General features: G+C 36.1%; 1 protein-coding gene across 1 annotated transcript in view; it reads right to left on the reverse strand.

The window, feature by feature from the left end:
- Window positions 1–578: 578 nt before the first annotated feature.
- Window positions 579–16,893, reverse strand: part of LOC140148885 (nuclear pore complex protein Nup155-like) — an 87,395-nt gene continuing 71,080 nt past the window's right edge. The window contains exons 31-35 of the mRNA XM_072170981.1: window positions 7,585–7,705; window positions 5,944–6,054; window positions 5,032–5,168; window positions 2,713–2,819; window positions 579–1,367 (exon numbers count right to left, since the gene is read on the reverse strand). Of these exons, the coding sequence (XP_072027082.1) occupies window positions 1,217–1,367; window positions 2,713–2,819; window positions 5,032–5,168; window positions 5,944–6,054; window positions 7,585–7,705 (627 nt within the window). The 3' untranslated portion in view covers window positions 579–1,216. The remainder of the gene's footprint in view (window positions 1,368–2,712; window positions 2,820–5,031; window positions 5,169–5,943; window positions 6,055–7,584; window positions 7,706–16,893) is intronic.

The raw sequence follows: 16,893 nt of genomic DNA on the forward strand, positions 1-16,893 counted from the left end.
CACAGCCAATCAAAACTTTCTGTCATCATGCACATTACTTTTTTGCAGACAAGTTGCAAGAACTTGATGTTGCGACAAATTGCTGATACCGAGGAAACAACCAAGTCCCTCCCTCGCTTAGGCTATATGCCACTGAGTACTGGCTTATTTAATTGCAGCAACAATTGTGTCACCATAGACTTACTTTTAATGGAAACCCTTACTTCAAGCTAAAGGAAAGTTTTATATTTCAAGTATCTTTTATGAATACCACTACTGAAATTCAGGAGTTATTTGGCGGAACTGTTCAATGTAAAATTAAGGATTGCAAATGATTTACACTCCTGCAAGAGTTTGAGACAAGGCTTCAAGTAGAGCTATAATTAATTTACTCCAATAAAAACGGAAGCCATGATATCGCTGTGATTTCCGCATATGGGCAAATCCCAGATTAGTATAAACCGTTACTATATATCCCATAGAGTGCTTCACCAAACACAGATAGCAACCATGACAATGTCACTCCATATATAAGAGCATCTTGATTTATTAGTTTGTCTCAAAGCCCTTCACAAGTTGAAACCCTAATGCAGAATTTGTTTTTAGGGATCAAAATGTGGGACTGGCTTTTGAGAAGAATTCACTGGGGAATATGCACATACAGTTTCACTGTGTTCAAGATGAAGAATTTTATTGAGGCTTTGAGACAAACTATTAAATTAAGGGGTTCATCAGCAGATACATGCCCTCGGTTGGTCAATGCTCATGTTGACAACTGAGAAACTTATGGGCAAATTTTGTGTCCGACTTCTCTCAGAATCTGGGGAACTGATTCAGTGTGCGATCCTGTAACAATGCTGTGGTAGGACAACGGCACATCACAAATTTCTATATGGATCAAGACCAAAGCCCGGGAGGTACTCAAGTTTGGTTTGGGTAGGGATGTGCAATGTTTGATGCTCATATCCCCGTATGGCCATTTGTACTGAGTACCCCACTCCAGAACCAAAGCCCTGCACAAATATTTCCTTGTGACCGTCACATATTGGAATGTATGTTTTTCAGTCGTCACTCAGGAAATATGTGTTGTGGGTAGGCAACAAGAAAATCACAGCGAAACAGAAAAATATTCTGCAAACATATTTGACCGCACAACACAAAGACATACATTATGACATCCTTCTATATCCTTTTTCAGTTCCTGATTATCTAATGTCCATCCATATATTTGGCTTGTTTATTTTCCCATGAGCATTCTGTCCAATTTGGCCTGTAATTGTTTAAATTTAGCCAGCATCCTACGTATGACATCTGGCATTTGTGCGGTTGCTTCTAACTCCACCTTGTAGCTTGATATTGCATCCAGACATACTGTGATGAAGTGTCGTCTGTATAAAGGAAAGAGAACAAAAGAGATTATGCAGAATAATAAAATGTGACCGTCCACGGCGAATGAGCCGTAAATTCCTCCCCCGGTCAATTTTGTTTTATTTCGTGTTTAAAAAATAAACATCATAAACTTAAAAGTGGTATATCATTTGACTTCAAACGATATCCAGAAGCGGAGTTATGGTTAGTTAAACTTTGCTCCTTCAACAAAATTATAGCTTTTTTCGTTTCTATGTGTGTCTCTTTTTCCACATTGCTGGCAATAAATATCAAACAGTCATAATTGGCGGTCATTTCAAATCATCCCCAAGTCAACGAGGTTTAAGAAGGTTCTCTCATTGTTAATTGTTGGTTATGCATACCTATACAAATAACCCACCACTTGAAAAGGATTTAGCAAAAGCAAACAAAGACCAGAGCTATTAAAAGTTCTATAGCCATCTAAGGTAGAAGCTTATTATCCACTTCAATAATAGGATTATTGATTGGTGTTGTGACTATCAAAATAAGACAGATGTCGCACTAGCTTAAGTGACCGATGAATACGACCTTCGTACACATTTTACACCATAACTCAGAATACAATTTAGGGAATTTACGGCTCGTTTGTGCTGCCGGGTCACAAATGAAATTTTTATGTAATCTGATGTACATATTATTAAAGTCGCAATATGTATTCATTTTATAATTAGTTTTTATACAGAAAATACAATCCAATGCCAGAGAAAATCCCTAGCTATATTTACAATTATTATATAATATTAGTGTCCAAGCTCTGAAAACCAAACTTTGAATACTGATTGCAATAGGGCAAGTATCAAGAACAAAATGCATTTCATTTTTTGCATCTTGTGTATTTTACCAATTACCTTCTTGGATACCATATTGTTCCAAAGCAACACAGATCATTGTGTTATGGTAACTTCTACGTTCGACTTAAATCATTTTTTGTAATGAAGCATAATAATAACAGATCCCACACATAAAAATATACATCTTGTTTACACGATTTCTGCCACCCCATCCCCACCCCAACTATCAATTTCTTGTGTGAACTGTGAAATGTCATTTATTAAAATATCATGAATATTGTTCTTTCTTGGCATTTTCTTCTTTTCTTTTTTTTTTAACTTGGTAAGTTTTTGTAGTTTGTATGTGGTTACTTAGGTCAGTGTAAGGGACACGGTTAAGGGGGTACTTGATTCACGGCTCATGACCTTTTGAGCATTTCCTCAATCAAATTTGTGTTTTATGTTTTCTGTATTTTGTATGTTTGATTTGAATGAAATAAAATGATTATGTCTCATGTATGTATGATATTTGTAAACTATTGCACTTAATTACCTTTCATGTATAACTACTGCAGCAGGTGTGTCACAGAAATAGTCCAATAAAGCACAGATAACCTCCAGGAGATGTAGAGGACTACGGGCAGTCTGCCAAAATGGATCCTAGAAAGAAAGAAAGAGACACCATCATATAATTACAAACTGCACAGAATACAGAGATGCCACTTGTCAAAATTTCCTGAAAAATATGGAAATTCATGAAAATGTACTTTTGCACAGGAAGAGTAGATGCAAAAACTTCCTGAAATTGGTCAATTTTCTTGAAAATTTCCTGAAATCAGTAGGTATAAACACACATCATATGTTCACTCTTAAGGGTACATGCTCTTGGGTCATGACCTTGACATAGGGAAATTTTTTTATTTTATTTTTGACAAGAAGACATACATACCCTTCATATAAAATAACATGAATCCTGAAAAAAAGTGCCAATGTGTAATTTCCCCCTATTTTGTCTCCCGTTGCTAATGAAAACAAACTCCGATTGTATGCGTGCGGTCCATTTATTAAAAGCTCCATGGTATGCACCAATTACTCTCTTAGTTTCGAGTCCAGACTGCATATTGTAAGGACGAACGACGTGTGTTTAGAACGACGTAAACCACAGCATAAACCAATTGTGAAGGAGACTAACTCTCAAAACCTCAAAAGAGGCAGTAACCTTAAGGTAGTATGAACGACTATGGTGTCATGCTCAGATTTGCTTGAAAATTGTACAGAATGTGGAGATGGGTGAGAAAAACTCACCTGCCAATTTTTAATTTTTTCCAAAAGAGTGTTTTTGACTTATGTAATTTTTTGTAATTGGAAAACCCCATTGACTTTACACACGACATGTTTTTGGCGTGTTGCCAAGTTCTTCAAATCAACTTAATTTTTGAAAACAAGTAATTTGTTTAAATGTTATTTTCTCTCCTTTATACCCACTGCATAAATCTGTTTTTTAATTTATTTTATTGCAAAAATGCTACTTTTTTAAAGGACAGCAATTTTTCCAAGATATTGGCCTTAACAAAGGAGATATAAAATGGTAATGTTAGTACTTTTTTCTATTTTTTTGACATTTTCTAGAAACACTAAATTACCTAAATTCTAGAATTTTTTTTGAGCTAACTATAGGTCCAATTTCAACAAACAAGGTGTCATATGAAAGGTAATCAAATTTAGAACATTCTCTCGCCAGCTTTTTTTAATTAAGTGTTTCTATTTTAAGTTATAGGTGTTTCTAAATTTCCCTAAAATCAAAAATTTAAAAGTTAATTTTCTAAAAAATTAAACACTTTATCCAAAAAAGCTGGCAAGAGAATTTAGATATTAAGCTTATACACCATCCCTGAAAGTTTGAAAACCATAGCACACTCCATGTTGGTTAAAAAAATTATAATGTGAAAAAATTTAGGTAATTTTCAAAAAATAAAGAAATACATAAGAAATGGTAAAATTTTTATGAAACTCTAAAAATAGGTGGAGTGAAGACTTATCTTTCGCTTGTTCTAAGTTTTAAATTAATACACAATTCCAATTTGCTATTGTGGCTATTTTGCTGCAAGCTTGATTAGCCGTTCATACTACCTTAAGGCCATATGATGCTCAAATGATGCTAAAATTACCAAATTAGCCCCAAGTTGAAAATCTTTAAGATGGAGCACTGGCCCTCTAGGAACACAGTATACACAAGAAATTTGTAAACCCTTACCAACATTTTTGGATCCCTAGGGGGAATTTTATTACCTGTGATCAATTAAATATATAGCAGAAAATTAGCGTGAAAGTTCATCTGTGTTGGTAGACATATTTAATTATATAAACCAATGTCTTGGATATAGCTTCTATGTATTTCATAGCTTTGTCAAAGTACCAATTTGGATTACCGCACTTCTTTAGTGCACTGTTAATTGAAATGGGTGTGAAGGAGTCAATTTACATCAGAGTCAACCAACAATCACTCAACTGCGACAGGGGCCGATACAAGTTACCAAGAGTGTACAATCAGTTTTGTGGTCAAGTGTCCAAAAGGTCATGATTCCGAGCTTGGGTTGCCAGTCTCCAGATGAGGTCAAAATGTCACTGAAAATTTGAGGTTATGTCTAAATTTTATGTTAAGCTCATAGGTTTAAATAATTAATTATAACAGAAAATTTGCCACATAGCTCCAAGAGATCAATCCATGCCCAAATTACTGTTGGTGGATTATTCAATTTGATGACCAACGCATACTTTGGATAATTGACAACTTGAGTAAAAACAACTCTTTCTCTATTGTAAATTATTCTCTTTCAAGTTGAATCACCAAATATAATGCATAATGCCTCACCTTGGCTTTGAAGTGTTGATCATAGATGACATAAAGTCTTGATAGAGGCACTTCCAGGGATAGGAAAGCTTTGAACACCCATAATGAATCCCAGTTCAGTTGACAGCTCTTCTTTTCTAGCAGTAATACCAAGAAAGCTGTAAAGGAGAGAAGGATAAAACAGGACACGTCATGAGGTGATGATTGAATCCATGGACTGATACTTTATCACACTATTTACCACAGTCAGATTTGCAGCACATAAAAGGAAACATACAATTTTCACCGAGTTGCTGCATACATAATTTGCAAACGGTTTCTGGAGAATATAGGTCAGCAATGCAGGCAGCAGTGTACTCGGTATGCAGAAATGTACCACTTTACATAGTGACTGAACAGTCAACTGGTAAATTAAGAGCAACAACAATGGACTAAACATTGGTTCACCTCAAGTTCAGTAGTGATGTAGGTACATATTTCGCTGGTTACAATAACAAATCGAACTCGCAGAGCACATAAGGGTACAAGGGTGGTTTGTTGGCACGCTTACATGGGGCAACCACGATAAAGCACTGATAACACTACTGAACTTGAGGTGAACCAAAGTATGGCCTACATGTATGTGTGACGTGATCTGGTCCATGGAGGCCAAAAGCGACAAATTGAAATTGAGATAAAGGCAAAAATATGGAGTAAAAAAAACAATAAAATACATAAGAAAATAGACATCACAAAAGTTCATAACTTTAAAACCCAGTATATATATGCTAGACCTTTGGTGTTTTCAGATATGATAGCCTAATGTTTGTATAAGGTAATAATTACAGTAACTCAATTTTCAAAAATGCCTCTTTCAATCCAAAAATTCTGTGTGAAGCCATTTATTGCTATTCTTTCCCAACTTAAAACATTATGAATTATTGATATACTTACAAACTGGGAAGTATCTCTCCGATGAGCTGTATATCTTGCCCAGAGATACCAGTTTGTTGGTGAGGATGGTCACTCGACTACTAGCTGCTTTGTTGGTAGTTTCCTCCAGTTCTATATTACAACAGGAAACAATCAAATTCGAAAGCTGAAAGCTGAATACTTGAGCAACCTGCATTCTTAACATAACCAAGTATTACTAAACCCCATGAGAACTACCTGCCGATTGGCCAAAATGAATATTGTGTCCAATTTTGAACAATCAAGAAGGGTATTAATAAGATCATCTGCAAATGCAAGTTTGACCATAAATAGTTTAAAGCCTAGTCATAATTGGCAATTGAAATGAGCATTTCAAGTTATCAACCAATCAGAAATGCTGTTAGATGACCGACCATTAGTGTCCAGGGGCTTAATGGATTAAACTGTTCCTGTACACCCAGCTACCAATGCTGACGGACTCAGGTCTGGTCTTGTCTCAAGTCCCATTTTGTTATTACTCTGTCTTAGACTTGGAATAAAAGGACTTGGACTTGACCTTTTAGGGCATGGCTCGAGATTATGCCTCACCAGTTCCAAGAAATTGTGCTCACAAGCTCGGATGGACTGCCGGACAACCCGGGAATGGAAGTAGTGATGTAACAAGATTGATTATCATAGTCAGTGTCTTAGCTAGCCACCCGTCTGGTCGTCATTTTAGATGGGAAGTTTGCTCCTGGGACGGGTAAAATTAATGCCTTTGACAGATGCTGCATTATAATTGTAGGTATTGACAAAGGCTGTTGACCTTTTTAGTAGACCAGCTTTGCAAAAAAGGCCATAGCAAGACATATTTGAACTCTTTGAACCCCTAATGGGATGTAGAGGTCTGGTAAATGTTTTAAAGGTCAAATTAGGACAGGCTTTTTTTTATTCAAATGATGGGCAAACCTCTAGCTAAGACCCTGATCATAGTGATGGGTGATAGTGATGGGTCTACATGTATTTAATACCCTGCTTTTCCTCTGCATTGTACTACAGATTATCAAAGAATAGAGAAACAACCCTGAATCATAATTTAGTCCGATTGTTAAACATAACTTTAACACAGAAGCTTTTTGGCAAATGTCGTAAATCTTGATTTTGATGGATATTTCTTCTAAAGACAGCCAGTTTCAAAAATATGTTTACTGGCCAGTAAAATGCACATGATGGTCTTGAGAAGCAATATCCACCAAGAACATGACTTAAAAACAAGTTACATATGGCCAGCAGTCGGACTAATTGTATAGAAACTTATGCTGAAAGTCCATGTGTTTTTCACTCACACCTGCCAGATTAGTGTCTTTGAAAAGAGCATTATCTCTTTCTTTGATAATCTATGATTGCAAACAGGTAATGAGAGCAACCTGCTTAGTGAAGACCCATCGCTATGGTAATTAATCCTGTTCCATCGCTACTTCTATGGAGAATACCTAACATGTAACATGGTGGAGACACAGAGACAATGCTTAAATTATTTTACCTGTTGCATATTTGTGAGCTAATGGTACCAATTCATTAACTGTGTGCATAAAACAATGAACTAGCAGAATCAGCTATTGGTGAAACAAATTTTCAATAAAATTATTTTCAACATTTATTTTGAAAAGAATACCACATTACCTCTTTCAATGATCTCTTGCCACAAAGCCTGTACAAGTTGTTGATCATAATGTCCAGCACAATGTACAATAGCAAGCTTGCATTCGGATAACTCAAAGGTATCAGCAAAGTCACCATATAACTGAAAAGAAAATAGATGAAAATTATGTGATAAAAATGGAAAATAGAGATACACTTTGAACTTGTTATGAAGAAAAAAAATCTCCCAAAATACAGGGTGTGTCAAAATGATTGGTACCGGGATTGGTACCGGGATACGTGACATTTTCAAAAATATATAAAAAATATAAACATTTTGTGTTTACATGCTATTAACCAATGACAACATCAAAATTAGGTCACTCTTGTCCCCTACATAGATTGTACTAGCCAACAGATACATGGTTGCATCCTGGTATGTGTAGCCATCACCTGCAAAATGCAACTCCAGCCAGACAAAACTAAAAAAAACACAAAACAAAAAACCCACCTCCTGACCTCCTGAATTCACATAGCTATAGAAAATACCAAAAAACATTGTGCGGATGCTACATTTGAGTCAAGCCAAATTTTTATTCCCATTTCATTTGCCATTTGACGTTATGATTTGGTGCCTGATTTGCAACATTTGCAAAAGGTCCTTCTCTCTACTGTCTATGATTCAGATAAATCCCCGGGATAAATCTCACTGTTAGCTCACTGTTACAGCACCAATATTGGTGTCAAAACATCTGTTGTTACAGGTATTTGTTGATACATGCAAATAAATATATAAATGCATCATGATAATCAATAGAATTTATTGACACCGGGCTAGACTGGTCCATATTTTTGGAGGTGGCAATTGAAGTGCACATTGGTAAATCAGTGTGTAATTACATTCTTTCTCCCCCAACAAAAAATAATTAATAAAAGTAGACAATGATACATCCACATTCCACAAAATATTGTAATATTTTAGCCCCAAGCATTTACCTATGCACCAAGTATAAATTACTTGGATCATTCATAATACATGGTGTGAAATGGTGAAATCCAATTGGCAGATCGATAAACATGATCAATAAATATTCGAATTAGGAAACTCAAGTGTAGACTCAATCGAAGTCCTACATGTCCAATGAATTTCTGCCAAGTTGATTCATTTTGATTTCATTACTTGATGCATACACACAACATCTATTTATAGCTCCTGAACTTAAAAATGGATTTTTCCACCACTGGTAAGTTATAATAAGTACTACTTTGTTTTAAAATACTTTTCATTTTCCATTCATTTCTTTCCCAAATATTTCTTAATTTGTCTTCTTTCTTCTATCTTTCCCATTGTCATGTTACTTTCTTTCCTCTTTATTTTCTTCTTTCCCTTACTTTATTCCCCCTTTTGGTGCTTAATAGCCTTACTTCTTTTGTTTTTCATTTGCTACTTTTGTTTTACATGTACATTAACTTTCTGTTTAATTTTCCGGTGATTTCAAAAATATAATTTCTCAATTTACCAAATTCGATTAAAATGGTTTAATTTATTGAAATTCTCTCTGAATAACATTTTGTTTTTATCAGATTCTGCAAGTGTATTCCTTTTGTGGCTAGCCAATCACCTTGGTTCTGAATGGATGGAATTGGCCATATATTTGGGTTTTCGGGCTGATGAAGTGGACAGAATTAGAATGGACCATGCTCGTTCAAGTGACAAAATATATGCACTGCTAAATCAGTGGAAAAATCGTCAGGCGACGAGTGTGGATTTAAATTTCATTTTGCAAGATGCACTGAAGAATTGTGGAAGGCAAGATCTGGCAAACAAAGTCGAAGGTAACCATGAAGATCTCAAACAATTTCTGTAAACTTTCTTAATTTTTGGATGATGACCCTCTCATGCTACAGTGCGCAAAGAGGGGGGACAGGGGAGCACAGCCCCCCCCATTTTGTTGGTCATTCGGGGGAAATCAGTCATTCGTCATTTTTGACGGTGCAAAAAGGTCCTAATCAGACTCCATTCGGGGGAACTGAGTGAACAACCTGGCCCCCACTTTCAATGTGCTGCGCACACCACTAATGGCGATAGGGCAGTGCTGTGCTGTCCCTGCCTCAAAACAAAACCGACCCGAAGTATATAGAAAATGGATGTTGTCTAGATACTCTATAAAAATTTGTAGTAAGAGTAAGACTAAAGAAATATGCATAGTGAATTGAATAGCTTAAGATTAGCAACTATTTTAAACTGTTGCGATTCGGTAGTTCACAGCATCTTGCGAATGGTAGTGAGCTTTGGCAAAAATGCATTGATCAATCATAGCGAGAGTGTAGAAGAATTCACAGATCATGCAGATTGGTTCATGAGTTATGTTGTAAAGAGGGCTGAAACAACAACACTTTTTGTAAAATGTACGTAAAACTCATTAACAGTCGGTTAATTGTGTCGGTTATTGCCAAATAAATATGAATGAATGAATGAACAGCAAATAAATCAAGCAAGTTAGTAGAATGAACTTTTGCAAAACTTCAAAGTGTTATTTTTCAATAATATATTGATTTAGATAATGAAAATTGATTTTTTTTTTTTGCTTTCTGACCAACAATACCTCGTCTACCCTTAACAACTTTTAGATCAATGCATATAATAAAAAATAATAATTAAAGCGTTTTATAAACAAATCTCAAAGTGATATATAATCATGTGATCATAGCATCGGTCGCAAAAATGTTAGTAATAACAGAATATACTCCTCCACTTCCACTGTTATCTCTCAGTGGCCCGATTCCATTTGAAATTGGAAGTTTAAGGTTCAAACTATTAAAGTGTATCTTTAATAGTTAAAAAGGAATAACCATATAGCTCTAAACCTTTATTATGTGACACAGAAAATTGGAAAAATCACTCTACACCACTATGTGTTGTGACCAGCGACAGTATGTGTACTTTACAAAAATACATGTATTGTAAACTAATTGAACACTTGTACCTTGATTGGACAACAAGCCAATTGCTTATTATTCCGATGTCGTAATAATATGTTCATATATTTAAAACAATTGTTTCGATTATTCTATTTTAAAACATAATCATGAAAAATTAATCAAACAAGTAGACCGCCTAATGTGCCGTACGCTATTTTGTGCGGTTTGTATTGCAAGGAGATCACTGGCTTGTGCAACATTATTTTTTGTGGTTTGCATAATTCATTGACCTACAATTTACTCATGGACTAATTTGCAGTCATTTATAATTTTCTCCAGCCAGGGTCAACAGGATTTTTACCGTTTTTTGTTGTTTTTTAAAGGAATTTTTATTCTATAATGATAACGACACAATGCCATAAAGGATGCTAAATTGATTGAAAAAATGATACCCCCCTGCCCCCCCCCAATTTGACATTGCATGTAGGGCTTATAACGTTGTATAACGAGCATGGTTTTTGGCATTCAGGGAGACCAAAATGTACAGAATATGGGGTCATTGGTTGAGAGAGTAGATCTGTTTGGATCTAAATTATGGGGGGGAGGGGGGAGGGCATTGGGTGAGAATGACTTTTTAATGGGTCTTTGTGTGAGAGCCTAAAGAAGCTCGAAAATTGAATTTGTAGTTCTAAATGACTTCATATGGCTTTGTTATTTCAAGTCTTTGGGTAATAGATCTAAAGGAAAAATATGGGGTCTTTGGGTTACACAGCATGTACTGGTAATGGGGTCTTTTGGTGACAGCGATGGTGAAAAAGGGGGTCTTAACAGCCCTACATACGCATCACCTCCAAAGTGGGAGAGTCCTCCCCCCTCAGATTTCAGCATCTCACATCAAAGCTCCCATTGGGCGCCCCATTCCTTTTGTAAAGGAATTTTCATTCTATAATGATAACGACACAATGCATACCTGCCGACCCTAAAACCTCACAAATAGGGACAAATGGGAGAAAAAATCTGAAAACAGGGACATTCCTGAATTTCCTATACATTAGTATAGTCATATTTTTGCAAAAAAAGGGACACATGATAAAATTGCTCTCTTTTATGCTTTTTGTTTCAGTAAAAATAGGGACAGTCCCTATAAAATAGGGACAGTTGGCAGGTATGCACAATGGCATAATATAAAGGATACTAAATTGATTGAAAAAATGATACCCCCTTGCCCCCCCAATTTGACATTGCATGTATAACGTTAATGGCCATTTAATCTAATGGTATTAGTTTTATGAGCGTAGATTAGTGGCTAGACATGGGATTGATGTAGGCCTAGGATTTATGGCACCATATCCCACAATGCAAATTGATTAAAGTGACTTTCTGATGCAGGTGGTGATTACATTTGGCAAAATATCATGAAAAATCCCACTGCACGATGGGTAGGTGTATTATATATTACAATTTCCTCAACAAATTTGCCTGGCCTAATTGAGTGTATTTAGCTCTCATTTTATTTACTCAGAGTATATTAGTCAAAGATATAACAATAGGTGCTAATAACTTGTACACACAGAGTGTGTACTCAATTGAAAAATCAGGAACAATTATATACAGTGTTTCTAAATCAATTTACAGTTTCTCTCTACTAAAAGAAACTTTAACCATTAAAACCAATTAACAAACATATATAACATCCATGCCTGTAAAAAATGTATCTAATATGCGACTACAAACACAATTTGAGAATGTGGATAGGCCTATAATTTTTCACAATGAAGGAAGGACGGACAGACAGACGGATCTTCAGACGGAAGCGTTCTTATAATCTTTACTCTATTCCATGGCGTACGACAATAAGATCAAGCAAGAAATTGTGGATCAACCATAAAGATTAACACAATGGCATAGCGTGGGTCATCATATTGGAGGCGCCGACCATGATTGCAGACCTGCCAACCTACCGAAGTCAGAATGAGGGACATTGAGACCAAAACCTTGTACATGTACACAAACCATGTACCGACAAATTCAAAGACAAGGTGTGCAATACTTTCAGAATTTAGAGAAGGTTTTGCAGGTCCGAATTTATCACAATAGACTAAAGAGAATACTATACCCATTTTTAAAGAGACATTTTCGTCATTTTCTGCTGTTCTTACATTTAAATTTGCCATCACTGAAATTTTCAGAAAACAGGTCTGTCCCTCATTTTCACTTTGGTAAACCCCAAATGAGGGACAGTCCCTCAAAATGAGGGACAGTTGGCAGGTCTGTGATGGGGGGGGGCACTGGGTACTATTGCTGGGGGGGACACAAACCACTTTTTGGCAATTTTTCTACTAGGTTTTGAAATTTGCAAACCGATGGGGGGAAGGCATGTGCCCCCTGTGAGTGACGCTACACGACTTGATACACATGATTGTAAATTTTAGTTTTAATAAATCAAATCAAATTAATTTCTTATAAAAGGACCAAAATAGTAATAATATAACTTTCATTACAAGGTAGGAGAACCATTTCTTAAATACAAATAAAATATTGTTTGATAATTTCGAAAAAAAAAATTATATTGTAAAAAATATAAGAAAAGGACATTTGGTTCATTTCCGCTAAACTGGCCAAAAGGACTGCACAAAGTTCATACCAAATTAAAATACTTCCTAATAATCAGTTTAGTGATTTGGTTTAAGTCTATGCTATGCAGCCAGCACAGAGCCAATTTACCAACAGGGACAATCACAAAATCTACATAATTTTTGCCATGTTTATTTTTTTGCATTTCCATCATTAATTTTAGAACTGCAAATTTAAAAGCCCTGCTTCAAATCGTGAAAACATTAATACCGTGAAAATATTACACTTTACAATATACAGGGAATCCCCAATCCACAGGGAATCCCCAATCCACACATCAGTGATGCCAATGTCGCGCCTAGGCACACAATTGGGCTGCTTTGCAATCACTTGCCGCTACTCAAAAAACTTTTGCCAGTGTCAGGCCGCGGCAGTAATTTCATGTAATTTCCTTTCAATTGAGCTGATTTATAATGGTTTTGAGTCTCTGAAGCTCCCAATTGCAATTACAATGGGTTTTGTGACCATTTATTGATCGGCCAGTAACTTCCCATTATCTATCAGAAGTTTTTAAGTCAAGTGCTTTTCCGCCCAATTAAGTGATTTGCGTTCTAAATTTGGATCAATCCGCCCAAATATCCAGTATTGGGCGCTTTTTTGAAAGCTTAAAAATTGGGCTACCGTGGCCAGGCGAGCCAATGTGCCGCACCTTGATGCTGAAGTTTTAGCAACACTGGCACATATCAGGGAATTCCCTAGCTCTCCACAGGGCATAGACGGAGCCTTCCTATATGTGTACCATACAAGGTCCAGTGACCCCGAGAAAAGCATGTGGAAAAACTGGTATTGGATATGGCATGGTTTTTGCAGCTCAGTTTTCTTTTTGCTGAACCATGAAATGGTTAAGCCTATAATATAACATTTTGCAGTAAACCTTTGACGAGCACATACTACTGTCATGTTGCCAAGTTGGAGCTAACAACGCGTACGGCGCAAAGTTCATTCATAAATTGTTATAGCCAGTAGCCTAGTATCTTGGGCACATCAGCTTTGAATTATTTCGAGTCCAAAGGTCGATTATTAAACAAATTTAGGATTTTTTTAACAAATGCCTGGTTTTTTTTTCATGCCCTTGAAAATTTAGGGGTAGAGGTAACATCATGTCATTTTTCTCAATATTTGTAAACAATAACTACAAAAAAATTATCAACATTTAGCTTATTAAATACTAAATAAATGAGGGGTAAATCTTTTTTGTAGCACCTTGATTTTATGAATGTTAGAAGCCATTTGACATAAAAAATAAATGATAAATTGGACAATAATGATTTTGAGTGAATGATCCCAAATTAATGAATATATAACCATAAGTAATAAATGGATCATCATTAAAGGTTAAATAGGTATATTGTATAATGTGATGTGCCCTGAATAATTTAATTTGATGATTTATCTTTGTTTACAAAATTACATGAGTGATGACATTTTGGGGGAATTCTCCTCTCAAATTGAGCAAAACAAGTTGAATCATATCTAATTTGGAATATTTGGAAACCCCCCTGAGGATGTAAAGTAAAGATGATGTCACGGGATTCCCCTCAGGAAGTGATGTCAGGGGATTCCCCTCAGGAAGTGATGTAATGAGAAAGGTTAATGCTATAATTAAGGCTTGGGAATTTCCAAGATCACATTTGGCTATTAATATTTGGGATTTCCCCCTGCTTGATATATAAGAAAATGTAAACACAATTATTGTCACAGTTGATAGTGTTGATCTGGGCTAGCTAGCTAATATGCTTACAGTCCAATTCCTTCAAAGAAAGGAAATTGCAAACCAGAAATATTTTATGTAGTCAAAGTACTACTATTTGCCAGTGTTGTCGGAGAAGATCTAGAATACGTCAAAGAACGTACTTCTTCCAAGAAAGGAATATATATTCTTCTGTCGACTTGCTGAAGTCTGGTGTTTTGATTCAACGCAACTGTCAAAATAAGTGGGGACAACTGCATCGCAGTCCTGCTTCCTGAAGATATTGTGTGAAAGGTGGAAATAGCACCATACAGCGCAAGGAGTTATGTTTGGAGCAAGCAGCACAAGGAGTTAAGTTTGGAGGAGAAAGCAACGCAAGGAGAAAGCAACGCCATTTTTGTGTGAGGATTTCATACGCAAGGATATTTATAAACTCAAGTATACACTGGACTTCGCTGATTTTCGCAGGACAAGTGAATAAGGATATATTTTGATCATTTTATGATCACCAAGAAGAAGAATGCTGGCTAAGTACTAAATAGATAAAGAGTGATTATATTTGATTATTGTGTATACATGTGCATTTGTTATCATATATTATACCAATCATAACGTGCTTTCAATTAAAGACTTAAAATTTGTTAGCTTAATCAAACAGTGTATTTGTGTTGTACATTCGTGTGAGTTCGGGTAAAAGGTGATTTTGGCCTTGAGTCAAGTACGACTCGTAACAATAAGCAGCAATTCTAAATGAAGGCACAAAATGTTGTCACACGAAATGGCATTAGAGAAAAATGAAAATCACATCCCAGTATTCGGTACCTTCTTGGGCAATTTATTTGGGAGCAGTAGTTACTGGGAGAGCTCCCATATTGTACAGAGGAACATATACATAGTTTGATTGCAATATGGGCAATTCAGTGGTAGCTTCTTGGTATTGGCATATTACTTGGACGAGGGTCAAACAGCTTACCAGGGAAGTGGATTCAATAAATTCATTTTTATTTGGGTATTTGGATACGGGCTCAGAAAGTACCTGGAAAAGGGCCCTGTATCCTACCGGTTAAAACATTTTTGTTAACTTCTCTTTAGGAGTTAGACACACTGAGCTTTGTGTATATGGGAACAGATGAAGGGAAATTCTTGTAAGAGAGGGCCTGTACATTACGGGGAGTAAATTACGGTTATCTTCCATGTCAGAAGTCAGGCCACACAGTGTGTATAGGGGAATAGGCTCGGGAAAATCTGGGAGGAGAGGGTCCTGTAAATTTGGGCTAACTTCTCTTAGCGAAGTTAGGCTTCTCAGGACATACCTATTTTTGCACACAAGATTTTAGATTGACAATAAAGCAAAGTGATTATATTCAAAGAGTACCGACTCAAAATTGCACTGTGCATGTCAGTCAATGAATTTTGAAAAACAGCAGGTGTGCTACAAATCGCACTTCTGGAAATAGTCAGGCGAGCTACAGGTGTGCTGTTAATTGCACTTTCGGTAAGGATTTTAGGTGTGCTATCATTTGCACTTTCGGTAAGAAGTTTAGGTGGGCTATTTGAATTATTGCACTTGATATTCAGATAAGCATTAGTGTTGAATGTGGGACTACAATGTACAGGTGGGCTTACTAACTTAATGAGAATAAACTTTCGACACGAATATCGTCCCGTCTGCCTCAGTTTTTTCAAACCCCATTACATCATTAAGCTTGTAGGTTTTCCACGTCTTGTACTGGACCCATTTGTTCTTTTTGTCCGCCATGATGAGTAGTATAAACTGATATTTCTATCGGCAAACCTTGGTACAATTTTATTATAGCGCTACACTCACCGCTGACAGATCACACGTGTGTAGGTCATGTCAAAATATTAAATCAGCCTTGTTCAGCTTCTAAATAATTATACAGTTCAGTTGAATGCATAAACATTACCACATTTACTACGGTGGTCAATGGCATGTCATTTCTTTGTTGTGACATGAACAGCACGTTATCATATTTCGGTAGCGTGACCTCACAAGAAAGGTCAGCTAATTTACATATTAAATTGTCGAAAACAGCCAATCAGCGAGTAGAAAAGATATTGTTTGGGTCGTCACCTTTGTAAAG

Source organism: Amphiura filiformis, chromosome 3 (genome assembly GCF_039555335.1).
Source record: "Amphiura filiformis chromosome 3, Afil_fr2py, whole genome shotgun sequence".
Lineage (NCBI taxonomy): Eukaryota > Metazoa > Echinodermata > Ophiuroidea > Amphilepidida > Amphiuridae > Amphiura > Amphiura filiformis.